Consider the following 13256-nt stretch of genomic DNA (forward strand, 5'->3'; position numbering starts at 1 on the left):
AGGCTGGTTTTGAGTTCCTGACCTCGTGATCCACCTGCCTCGGCCTACCAAAGTGCTGGGATTACAGACGTGAGCCTGTAGTCCCAGCTACTCTGGAGGCTGAGGCAGGAGAATCATTTGAACCTGGGAGGCAGAGGTTACAGTGAGCCGAGATCGCACCACTGCACTCTAGTCTGGGTGACAGAGTGAGACTTCATCTCAAAAAAAAAAAAAAAAAAAAAAAAAAGAGCATTACGAAGTAGCTGAAAAAGTTAACTGCAGGACATAAAAACCATGAAGAATAATCTGAAAATGGGGAACGGAGCGGTCTCTGTGGAGAGCCTGATGGTGAGACTTAGCTGAGAAGAGATGAGTTTAATTTTATGGAAAGAAAAAATAATAAGGTAAGATAAGGTTTATCTTATTTTCCAAGCCAGAACCCTGAAAGGGTGAGGCAGGTGGCCACAAAGTCAGAGTGAGTAGGAAAGGGTAAGTTTTTTTTTTTAAAGTTTGATTTTTAAATGTTTTGTGGGTACATAGTAGGTAGATAAATTTAATGGGTTACATGACATATTTTGATACAGGTATGCAAAGTGTAATAGTCACATCAGGGTAGGTGGGGTATTCATCCCCTCAAGCATTTATCTTTTGTGTTACAAACAATGCGATTATACGCTTAGTTATCTTAAAATGTATGATTTCATTATTTTTTCACTATACTCATCCTGTTGTGCTATTAACTAGGTCCTATTCATTCTTTCTATTTTTGTGTATGTCCATTAATCATCTCTGTATTAGTCCATTCTCACATTCCTATAAAGAAATACCTAAGGCTGGGTTATTTATTTATTTATTTAGAGATGGAGTCTCGCTCTGTCGCCCAGGCTGGAGTACAATGGCGCAATCTTGGCTCACTGCAGCCTCTGACTCCTGGATTCAAGCAATTCTCCTGCCTCAGCCTCCCAAGTAACTGGGATTACAGGTGTACACCACCATGCGCACCTAATTTTTGTTCTTTTAGTAGAGACAGGGTTTTACCATGTTGGCCAGGCTGTTCTTGAACTCCTCATCTCGATGATCTCCCCATCATGGCCTCCTAAAGTGCTGGGATTACAGGCATGAGCCCTGCCAAGACTGGGTAATTCATAAAGAAAAGAGGTTTAATTGCCTCACAGTTCCACAGGCTGTACAGGAAGCATGATGCTGGTATCTGCTCAGCTTCTTGGGGGCCTCAGGGAACTTACAATCATGGTGAAAGGCAAAGAGGTAGCAGCATATCACATGGCTGGGGCAGGCACAAGGGAGAGAGCTAGTGGGGAGATGCTACAGACTTTTACATAACCAGATCTCATGAGAACTCACTAATCATCACGAGAACAGCACCAAGGTGCGATGCTAAACCATTCATAAGAAATCTGCCCCTGGGATTTAATCACCTCCCACCAGCCCTCACTTCCAACACTGGGGATTACAATTTCACATGAGATTTGGGCAGGGACACCGATCCAAACTATATCAATCCACACTTCCCTCCTCATCCCCTACTACGCTTCCCAGCCTCTAGTAACCATCCTACTCTCTATCTTCATGAGTGAAATTGTTTTAATTCTTAGCTCCCACAAATAAGTGAGAATATGTGATGTTTGTCTTTCTGTGCCTGGCTTATTTCACTTAACATGATGACCTCCAGTTCCATCCATGTTGTTGTGAAGGACAGGATCTCATTCTTTTTTATGGCTGAATAGTATTCCATTGTGTATATGTACCAGAAAAGGGTATGCTTCAAAGCCAGAGTCTGGTGACCACATAGGGCTTTGGGATCTGGGTTTATTTGCAGTGCTTTCCTTTCATGTGTTACATAAAGCCCCAAAGGTATGAGAACATGAACTATATTTGTGAGCTATATCAACAGTTCTGAATTCCCATCTTCTAAACCAGAGTCAGCTGGGAGTACGAGGGTTCAGACTGTCAACCTAAACAAGAGAGGGACTCTCTAAAAGTAAACAATATTTCTTTGGGAGTGGAGCTTTGCAATGGGAATATGCATGCCATAGTAAACTATGTGCATATTCAGGGAGGTTAAAGGAAGACAAAGGTTTTCAAAGGAAAAAATGAGGAGGATTACATAATTGTTTTGAAATAATTATCCTTGGCTACAAAGATCATTAACAAGGGTGACACCAGTCCAAGGTTGAACAGGCAGTTGCTGGGCAGATGTCCTTGCAGAAGTATTTTTAATATAAAGTTGCAATGTTCTGTGTACAAGGTTGTCGTTTTTGCAGTCTTTTGTGATCGTTTTTTGTTATCAAGCATATAAGCACGAGAACCTTCTCTTCATAACCTTCCCTGTCCCTATTTGTCAGGGTTTTGTTTTCCTATAATTGGTCACTCTATTTTGATTCTGACAACTTTCTTTTTCGTTTTTTTTTTTTGAGACGGAGTTTCACTCTTGTCACCCAGGTTGGAGTGCAATAGTGCGATCTCAGCTCACCGCAACCTCTGTCTCCCAGGTTCAAGTAATTCTCCTGCCTCAGCCTCCCGAGTAGCTAGGACTGCAGACATGTGCCGCTAGGCCCGGCTAATTTTTTTTGTATTTTCAGTAGAGACAGGGTTTCACCATGTTGGCCAGGCTGGTCTTAAACTCCTGACCTCCCGTGATTCACCCGCCTCAGCCTCCCAAAGTGCTGAGACTACAGGCATGAGCCACTGCGTCTGGCTAATTCTGGTAATTTTCACAAGGCAGAGAGACAAACATCACTTAAGGGAAATATCTGAAGCAACCTGAAGGTGCATAGCTTGGGTGTTATTTATTTATTTATTTTCTTCGCGTGTGGTTTCTTTTCTTTCTTTTTTTTTTTTTTTTTTTTTTTTTTGTAGAGATGAGGTTTCGCCATGTTGTCTAGGTTGGTCTGGAATTCCTGGGCTCAAGTACTCTGACTGTCTTGTCCTCCCAAAGCGCTGGGATTACAGGTGTGAGACACTGTTCCCAGCAGGTGTTATTTTAGATCAAGGTTGTGGCTTTCAAATGCAGAAATGGGCAGTAGAGGAATAACACTGTACACTGTCCATTATCTCTGAATACAATCAGATTGATTTGAGATAGCTTAAGATGAGGGGGATGAGGATAGCTTTATATGTCTGTAGACACCAAGAGAGGGAAGGAAGAACAGTGGAAGTCAGCCAACAATGTTTGGAATAGGTATCTTTTTTTTTTTTTTTTAATAAAAGAGATTAAGATTTCTGTAAAAGAAAAACTATTCATGTACAATGGTAAGAAAAAAAGTGTACAGGATATTAAACAGTTGGTCGAGAGAAACCACAGAGACTGAGCTTGAAAATGAAGTGGAGGAAATATTTGAACGTGGATGTGGGGTCTGTTTTATTCATGAACTCAGTGTTTCATAAATTACATGTGGGCCTGTCAGACATTGAGAGATGGAGGATGAAGACTTTTATTTTTTGTTTATTTGCTTTTTTGAGATGGAGTCTCATTCTGTCACCTAGGCTGGAGTGCAGTGGCATGATCTTGGTTTACTGTAGCCTCATTTCCCAGGTTCAAGCAATTTTCCTACCTCAGCCTCCAAAGTAGCTGAGAGTACAGGCACGAGTCATCATGCCCAGCTAATTTTTTGTATTTTTAGTAGAGACGGGGTTTTGCCATGTTAGGCTGGTCTCGAACTCCTGACCTCAGGTGATCCTCCCGCCTTGGCCTCCCAAAGTACCAGGATTACAGGTGTGAGCTACTGCGCCTAGCCAACATAGAGCTCTTTTAAAAAGCGCGGTGTAGATGCTGGATTGTCCATTCAAAAAGGCCACACCCTGTGGGGCAAACACAAGGCCAATTGTCATGCCTCTCTTCACTATCTCTTAGGAAATGCTTAGGATGTGTCACAGAGATTTCAAACAATTTATATTTGCTTAATAACCACTGGCTAAATTATAAGCTTAACCTGCATATACTGCATAGCTGAGTATATTTTAAAGGTGCAAAATAATCTCTATTTGTGATTTTGGAAAAGGCTTTTAAATCATACTTGCCTTCCTTCTGGCCAGCACAAGGTGGAGCTCTTATCCAGACTAAATAAAACCATTTTCTAAATGGAAGAGATGGAAGCTACTTTAAACAGTTGACACTTAGGAATTTTTATCCATTTAGTCTCTGTGTGGCACAAAAGGCTTCCAACTCTTTGCTTAAAAAAAGAAAAAGAAATCGTAGAGTCACAAATCAAAAATAAAGGAAGATGTGAGAAGAAGAGTACAAAGAAAAAGGAGATTCATGAATCATGAATGGAAACACGTTGTTAATAATAAATTCCACTGATGGTGAATTTAAGCACAGCTGAGTTGTATAGACCTCATAGTCTCACGATCTTGTTCCTAAGCAAGGTAAATGTCTCCCTGGTGTTTAGGTGGTTCAGTGGCCTAATCAACAGAAAGTTCAGCTTGGAATGGATCATAGTCCCCTTGTCACCATCACTCGGTCTCTGTGGCTGTCTCTGCTCGGGCCGACTGTCCAGGCCACGTTCACTGCCTGACTCTGTCACCAGGCCAGGTCCCGGCCCAGGAAAGAATATTTGCAATCCATAGTCGCTCTGCCTGTGGATGGTGGTTAGTTTGATTTGGAAAGAAGCAGGAAGTGTCATCTTGGTCCTGGATCCAAATCTTGTTTTCCAATAAAGCTTTACCTAAGTCAGTAAAATGTAAATCAGAGGAGAGAAATTATTTGAAAATTGTGTAATTATTTCAGAATTAATGTCTCGGCCAGGCACGGTGGCTCATGCCTGTAACCCCAGCACTTTGGGAGGTCAAGACGGGCAGATCACAAGGTCAGGAGTTCGAGACCAGCAGCCTGGCCAACACAGTGAAACCTCGTCTCTACCAAAAATACAAAAAATTAGCCAGGTGTGGTGGCAGGTGCCTGTAGTCCCAGCTACTTGGGAGGCTGAGGCAGGAGAATCGCTTGAACCTGGGAGGCGGAGGTTGTGGTGAGCTGAGATCTCGTCATTGTACTCCAGCCTGGGCGACAAGAGTGAAACTCCATCTCAAAACAACAACAACAACAAAAAAACAAATTAAAAAAAAAAGAAGAATTAATGTGTCAGTGGGGTTCAGGCATCAGCATTTTTAGAAAGCTCCATGGGTGGCTGAATGTGGCGGTTCATGCCTGTAATTCCAGCACTTTGGGAGGCCAAGGCAGGGGGATCCCTTGAGGCCAAAAGTTCAAGAACAGCCTGAGCAGCATAGGGAGTTGTAGAGCCCATCTCTACAAAAAAAAATTTTAAGTCGGATGTGGTGATGCAACCTGTAGGCCCAGCTACTCGGGGGCACTGAAGCAGGAGGATCACTTGAGCCCAGGAGTTCGAGGCTGCAGTGAGCTGTGATTGCACCACTGCACTCCAGCCTGGGCAACAGGGTAAAAAACCTGTCTCTAAAAAAAAATAATAAAATAAAATAAATAAAATAAAATACAGATTCTGAGGCAGCAGGTCTAGAGTGAGGCCTGAGATTCTGCATTTCTGACAAGCTCCTAGGGCATGCCCTGTGCTGCTGTTTTTCAGACCACACTTTGAGAGGAAAGGCTTTTACTCAGTGGGCCCCAAATGTTCCACATCATAACCCTTCCCAGGGAGCTGGTTAAGCCTCACAGATGCACAGGGCGCTCCGTGGAGGTTGCTGATTCAGGAGGTCTGGGAGTCTGGTTAAAAGTAACTTGCCCCGCAGCCATCACTAGTAGCCATCCACTAAGTGGAGCTGGGTCCCGGCATTCTGGCCCCAGAAGCTGTGCTCTCAGCTGCTGCCTCACAGCCCCTTACCACTGATACATGCAAGAAAATCCACATGATTCCCAGCATGATTTTTGCTGAGCCCTTCCAAGGAGGCTGAAAGGAACAGAGGACACATTACTGCATGGAACACACAGGAAATATTTTATTAGTTTCCAGATGGAGCAAAGGATAGAGTAAAAGCATTTCAGTAGAGCTCCACAGCTCTCCTCAGGGAGCCCACTCTAGCATCTGTGGCCCCCCAGTCCTGGCACCGCCTGTAGTCCCCTGGCCTCAGCAGGTACTGCCGGCCCCGGTAGTTAGGCAGCTCATAGAGGACCCAGGAGCCCTCCAGCACGTTGAAGGAGTGGATCTCACTGAGGTGGAAGCGGTCTTGAAGGGAGGGGCAGTCCTCAGTGATCTCCACCATCTGGCCCCTACAATCCTCTCGCTCATGGATCCTGATCCTGTGGGAACTGGCCTGGGGGTTCAGCAAACAGCAGAAGAGGGAACGTCAGAAAAACCTGACTTCCTGGGGGATGACTTAAAAAAATTTTTTGCTCCGCCGGGCGCGGTGGCTCACGCCCGTAATCCCAGCACTTTGGGAAGCCGGGGCGGGCGGATCATGTCAGGAGAGCGAGACCATCCTGGCTAACACGGTGAAATCCCGTCTCTACTAAAAATACAAAAACAAAACTAGCCAGGCGTGGTGGCGGGCGCCTGTAGTCCCAGCTACTCTGGAGGCTGAGGCAGGAGAATGGCGTGAACCGGGGAGGCGGAGCTTGCAGTGAGCTGAGATCGCGCCACTGTACTCCAGCCTGGGAGACAGAGACTCATCTCAAAAAAAAAAAAAAAAAAAAAAAAATCCTGTATCAAAAGTGACCAAGTTAAAAGAAAGACACTGCCAACACCAGGGCTGCTGTGTATAGCTGGGTAGGTTGTGCACTGTGAAACTCAAGAGGGCACCATTCCCCGTTCATTTGGTATGAATGGTGCTTCCTAGAGTTTTCTGGTACAATCTACATGAATAGACACGCTGGTCCTGCTCAGGACCACTTTTAAATATTTTATGTATTTGTTTTGGTCTCTCCTTCATAAATTTGTGGTGGTTTGGGGCTCTTGTTGGATGACACAAAAAATAATAAGTTTTTTTTTTTTTTTTTTGAGACGGAGTCTCACTCTGTCGCACAGGCTGGAGTGCAGTGGTGCCATCTCGGCTCACTGCAAGCTCCGCCTCCTGGGTTCACGCCATTCTCCTGACTCAGCCTCCCGAGTAGCTGGGACTACACGCACCCACCGCCAAGCCCAGCTAATTTTTTGTATTTTTAGTAGAGATGGGGTTTCACCGTGTTAGCCAGGATGGGCTCAACCTCCTGACCTCGTGATCCGCCCACCTCGGCCTCCCAAAGTGCTGGGATTACAGGCGTTACAGAATGAGACCATCACTTCTCCTGTTGTCCTTCCCAGCTTTTCCCCATCTCCCCTTTTCCCTAGTTTATAAGACAGGAGAAGGGGGAGAAGGCAAAAAGTTGGAAAGAAACAAAAGTAAGATAAATAGCCGGACAACCTTGGCACCACCACCTGGCCCTAGGAGTTAAACAAAGTAATAATAATAACAGCAACCCCTGGCCTAAACTACTTGTGTTATCTGTAAATTCCAGACACTGTATGAAAAAAGCATTGTAAAACTTTTGTTCTGTTAGCTGATGCATGTAGCCCCCAGTTACGTTTCCCACTCTTGCTCAATTTGTCACGACCCTTTCACGTGGACCCCTTAAAGTTGTAAGCCTTTAAAAAGGCCAAGTATTTCTTTCTCGGGGAGCTCGGTTCTTAAGACGCGAGTCTGCCAATGCTCCCGGCGGAATATAAAACCTCTTCCTTCTTTAATCCGGTGTCTGAGGAGTTTTGTCTGCGGCTTATCCTGCTACAGCATGAGCCACGGCACCCGGCAAATAATAAGGTTTTGAAACAAAAAGGCAAATGTATTCCTGGCAAAAGATATTATTTTGAATCTCAATAGCATTAGGAGAAGCTAGAGGGAGAGAAGGTTGAATTGCTTTTACCCAAATGAGGCTCAGATTGGTGGCAATACAGGAAGAAAGTCCAGCCCAAGCAATCCTTCATTCATGCCTTTCTGCTTTAAGCCCTGCTACTCAAACATGCTGAAAAGCAAGAGCCATCACAAAGGGAACTAGGTTTCAGTTCTTACCTCCAACATGTGCTTTTACAAATCAGTTTTAGGTAATACCCAAAAATGGAAGTTCAAGATCATGAAGGAGCAGCTGGGCATGGTGGTTCATGTCTGTAATCCCATCACTTTGGAAGGCCAAGGTGGGAGGATTGCTTGAGCCCAGGAGTTCAAGACCAGCATGGACAACACAATGAGACCCTATCTCTACCAAAAAAAAAAAAAAAAAAAAAGAGGTGGGAAAATCACTTGAGCTCAGGAGTTTGAGGTTGCAGTGAACTATGATCACACCACTCAAGCCAGTCTGGGTGACAGAGAGAAACCTTGTCTAAAAAGAAGATTTTTTTTTTTTTTTGAGACAAAGTCACACTGTGTCACCCAGGCTAGATGGAGTGGCACAATCTTGGCTCACTGCAACCTCCACCTCCTAGGTTCAAGCAATTCTCCTGCCTCAGCCTCCCAAGTAGCTGGGACTACAGGCACCCACCACCACACCCGGCTAATTTTTCATTTTTAGTAGAGATGAGGTTTCATCATGTTGGCCAGGCTGGTCTTGAACTCCTGACCTCAGGTGATCTGCCCCCCTCAGCCTTCCAAAGTGCTGGGATTATAGGTGTGAGCCACTGTGCCTGACCACGTCTCTTGTTTTGAGCACTTGTTCTTCCTTCATTTGTTTGTTCCTTCCCATTGCCTCAATGCTTTTCTTCCTCTACATTAAAATATTCTTTAGGGGGAGAGCACAATGGCTCATGCCTGTAATCCCAGCACTTTGGGAGGCCGAGGCGGGTGGATCACCTGAGGTCAGGAGTTCAAGACCAGCCTGACCATTATGGTGAAACCTCGTCTCTACTAAAAATACAAAAATTAGCCAGGTGTGGTGGTGTGTGCCTGTAATCCCAGCTACTCTGGAGGCCGAGACAGGAGAATTGCCTGAACTCGGGAGGCGAAGGTTGCAGTGAACCGAGATCATGCCACTGTACTCCAACCTGGGAGACAGAGCGAGACTCCATCTCAAAAAAAAAAAGAAAAAAAATCTTTTTTGTTTGGAGCTCAGATTCTGGATCCCCTTCTGAGCCTTCTAATATTTCTTCTGTCTCTGTTAAGAGCTGATCAGTAATGTCATTTTGCTCTCAAATCTGGCTTTGAGACTTTCTCTCTCTCTCTCTCTATATATATACATATATATATATTTTTTTTTCTTTAGGGAAGATTCTCATAAGCAATTCTTTTTGAGGTTTAAGTGACTGCTAGTAAAGTGGATCTTACAGTCTAATTAGAAGAGTTGGAACTTGAAATTAGAAATCTAAGTTTTTGGGCTCCTAATGCCAGACTGGGTCCCTATCAAGCTATTAAACCCTGTGAGGGGATTTCAGACTTCACAAAAGTGGTTCATTTTCCCAGGACTCTGTCACAGTCAACTTAAGGAATCCCTAACTGTGAAATTCCAGCCTGCTGGGGCTTCATTTGGGTAACAGGGGGCCCTGCAGGAGCTATTGGAATCTCATTGTTGGTTACTGGTTTGCCCAATCAGAAGGCAGGACTTGACAGGCCCCTGATGTTCATAATAATAGTTAATACTTGGGGGTGGGTATTGGCCTGTGCCAGGTGCCCTCCTTTTACCCTCTTTGGAACCCTAGAAAGGAACTACTCTTATCAGCCCTGTTTACAGATGAAGTAAGAAATAGCCACCTAGCCTATGGGCACCTAAGAGCAAGGAATTAATCTGTTGCTCTTCCATCACCTGTGGCATAGACGCTCTGGGCGAATGCCACGCACAACTTATTCCCAGTAGAGGCGAGTTTGACTTTAGCAAAATAAAATACGATGTCCAGTTAAAAGCACTGCATCACATACTTCTTCAGTGGGAGGAAACCTTACGGATGTTAATACAGGAAAAGAGAATATAGTTAGAGCTAGAAAAAAGAAGGCTGCCAACCCATCCTATCGCCTGTCGTGTGACTCATCCATGTGGATCACTGATGCGACTCGAGGGCATGGAAGGGACCCGGTGGGACTGCACTCACGTGGGGGATGAGGCGGCAGGAGCGGACCGAGTCGCTGAGGCCCATCCACTGCTGGTGGTCGGCATAGTCGCCACGGCGCAGGAAGTACTGGAGGCCCGAGTAGTTGGGCAGCTCATAGAGCATCCAGCAGCCGCTGTCCACGCGCACCGAGTTGCAGCGGCTCAAATAGGGCTGCAGGTTGGGGTGGTCGCTGCTGCATTCGTAGTGGCGGCCCTGGAAGCCCCGGTCCTCGTAGAGGGTGATCTGCAAGGCAAGGCGAGGCAAGGCGAGGGCTCACAGGCCTGCCCCTGCCCCAGTCTCCGGCCCCCGCCATGCAGGAAGCTCCCGGGACCCGGGGCGCGGGCTGGGCTCACCTTCCCCATGGCTGGCTGGACGCAGGGCGGGGCTGAGCGGGTGGGGCGGCGCCGCGGCGGGGCTATATAGCAGGAGGGCTGCTGCGTTGGCAAGAACCGCACAAAAGGGGCCCGCGGAGGGGAGCAAGGGCATTTTTTTCTCTCTCTCTGTTCTATATAATGACTGTGGGGGTGAGGGTGGGAGGTTTATTGTATGTTTTCTTTTAGACTCTCTAAAGCTTTCGAATTGATGATCTGGTTGAAACTGTCAGTGCCTTTTGGGCCTCTGCATAAAGCCTATTTGGGAAATTGGAATTGAGCAAGTGCTTAAGAGTTAATCATTGTAATTAAATGTTTTATTTACCTTTAAAAAGTTCAGTTTGAGCAACAACGCTGAATAGTGACCAAGTCTGAGGTCGAAATGGACTACAGCATGAAGCGTTTAGATTACAGAGTTTTCTTGGTGTGAAATGTGAAACGTGAGGATGATCTTGCCTTCTCCTCGGGTGTTTACAGTAGGATGTGATTCTCCTTTAAGAGAACCTCTCTATGATCCTACCTGCTGATAAACAGGGTATCAGATAACTAATGCAGCAGGTTGGATGCCAGGGGTTGGGCCTGAGGAAGCCCTGTTTAGGCACCTGGCCTCAGCTCTGATGGCTGGAGCCTGGGTGGAAGCAGGAAAGTCCTGAGCTTCAGCGCCGTGCCTGCCTCAGCACAGGCAATGAAACCCTCAACTCTGGGATTCGTGAAGCGACCCTTTGGTAGTTATTACCCTGGTAACTTTCTATTTAACTAACATCTTTGCTAACCAAAGGCTAAGCTTAGTTGGTTCTAGCTGCTGACAAATGCAAGTTAACATGCAAATATACACATTGAAAATCCTACAATCTTGCAAAGATGCTGCCTTCTTCACCCTGGGGCAAAACCCTCGTGGCTGTCTAGTTAAGGCTCTGACTCCGGGGACTGGGGTCTTCCTTCCTTTTGCCGAGATCCGGCGCCTCCTGGTGTTCCACTCTCTTTAGAGCAGGGTTTCTCAACCGCAGCCAGCACTCTTTTGACATTTGGGGCCAAAAATTATCTTCTGGGTGGGGAGGCTGTCCTGTGCATTGCAGGACATTGAGCAGCATCCTGGCCTCTACCAGCTGGGTACCGGTAGCATTACTGTCCCGTCGTGACAAGCAGAACTGTCTGCAGACATTACCAAAGGTTCCCAGGGAAGCAAATCCCTCCCCATCCCCCTACTGAGAACCACTGATTTAGAATAACTGGTGTACCCAGTCTCACTCCTTAGTTTGGATTCTTGCTACCTAAGTCTAATACTAAAAAATAGCTTTCTCTGGACAAATTTTGTGTGATCTACGTAAGTTTAATAAGCCTCATTTACATCTTTCTCTTTTAAAAATTATAACTTTTGTGGAAAATTTAGAAACTATAAAGCAGTAGAAAGGAGAAAAGATTTTAAGCCATAGTTTTGTATAAAAAGTAGCACTGTTGATATATATTTAAAAACTCCTAATTCTCACACCTGTGATCTAATATTTCCATCTCTAGGAATTTGTACAAAGGAAAGAATTAAAGATGCATACAAAGATTATGAACAGTGATATTTTATCAGAATGGTGTTTATAATATAGAAAATTAGACACAAATAAAATGTCCAGAATAGGGCATTGATTAAATAAATCATGGAACACTTGTTAGATGAGATGCTATGCAGCTACCAAAAATCATGTTGTCAAAGAATTTATTTAAGGGTATGGAAAATGCTTACCATATGTCAAGTTAAAAAAAAAAAGTATATTATACTCTGAAAATTACAAAATATTGAAAGAAATTAAAGAAGCCATAAATAAGTGGAAACACATCCTATGTTAATGGATTGGAAGACAATATTTTTAATATGTCAGTACTACTCAAAGCAATCTACAGATTTAGTGCAATCCCTATCACATCTCACTGATTTCCTTACGCAGAAAGAGAAAAATCTATCCTAAAATTCATTTGGAATCTCAAGGGACCCCAAATCAACAAATTAGTCTTGCAAAAATCAAAGTTGGAAGTTCCTTATTCCTTATTCCTAATAAGGAATGCTGACACATGGCACGTGTGGATGCACCTTGAAAACATGTGAAGGGAAATAAATCGGACACAGAAAAACAAATATTGTATGATTCCATTTATTTGAGGTACCTAGAATAGTCAGATTCATAAAGACAGGAAGTGGAATGGTGGTTACCAGGGATTGGAGGAGGTAGGATTGGGGAGTTATTGTTTAATGAATACAGAGTTTCCCTCAAAACTAAAAGTCTTTTAGCACAGGTACCACCCCTAGAATTTCTGGTAAACCAGCACCAGCCTGAAGATCACATTCTCATCAAAGGGTGAAAAAAAAGGAAACTCGAATCAGCCTAGGAAGGACCCTACTTTGTGCTGCAAACCACTGAGACTGCTGTTCATACAGCGAAAAAAGGATGGATTCATCACAACTGAGTCAAGAAGGCGCCATCCCCTTCATAGTCCCAGGGGAAAACCCTACCAAACTGAAGCAAAGAAAAATTTAACTCTTTCTTCTATTCTATTACTCTTTCTTCTTTCCTCGCTCTATTACTGACCATCTAGTTATTAACATAACCATCAATTTCGCCTCAAACTATTGCATTTAATGCTTGCCTTGTTATACCCTGTGGAGACTTGCCAAGTCAAAGACAGCTCTCTACTTCAGAAAAGTACCTCTGTCCTTCCTGACTGTGCTCAGACTGGCCTTTAGTACATTAGGGCCATTTAATCTGGGAAATTCCGATAAAGATTCCAGTGTCGACCAGGAGTCTTGCCCTGCAATGTAGAGCTTTTATGTTGTAGTTGGTTCAACATTCTGTGGACCACTAAAGAGCAAGGATGGACTGCCCCAACTGGTTTTTGTAATTTCCTAAAATCATACATTCATTTTACTAGAGGATCATGGATGTTA

At 44.5% G+C, this 13256-nt stretch overlaps 1 protein-coding gene across 1 annotated transcript; it reads right to left on the bottom strand.

Moving 5' to 3' along the window:
* Window positions 1-5883: 5883 nt before the first annotated feature.
* LOC103217728 (gamma-crystallin D) lies at window positions 5884-10430 on the bottom strand. Its single transcript, XM_007966040.3, has 3 exons — window positions 10307-10430; window positions 9954-10196; window positions 5884-6222 (listed from the first exon to the last, which is right to left on the bottom strand). Exons 1-3 carry the CDS (start codon window positions 10313-10315, stop codon window positions 5950-5952), a joined length of 525 nt encoding a protein of 174 aa, XP_007964231.2. The 5' UTR covers window positions 10316-10430; the 3' UTR covers window positions 5884-5949.
* Between the last annotated feature and the right edge of the window lie 2826 nt (window positions 10431-13256).

This window comes from Chlorocebus sabaeus, chromosome 10 (assembly GCF_047675955.1).
Source record: "Chlorocebus sabaeus isolate Y175 chromosome 10, mChlSab1.0.hap1, whole genome shotgun sequence".
NCBI classification, from domain to species: Eukaryota; Metazoa; Chordata; class Mammalia; order Primates; family Cercopithecidae; genus Chlorocebus; species Chlorocebus sabaeus.

Excerpts from the sequence above, each read along its gene's own strand:
- LOC103217728 (XM_007966040.3), bottom strand. Across the intron at positions 6,223-9,953 it reads CCTGCCGCCTCATCCCCCAC|GCCAGTTCCCACAGGATCAG; the intron begins GTGAGTGCAGTC and ends CTGAACCCCCAG.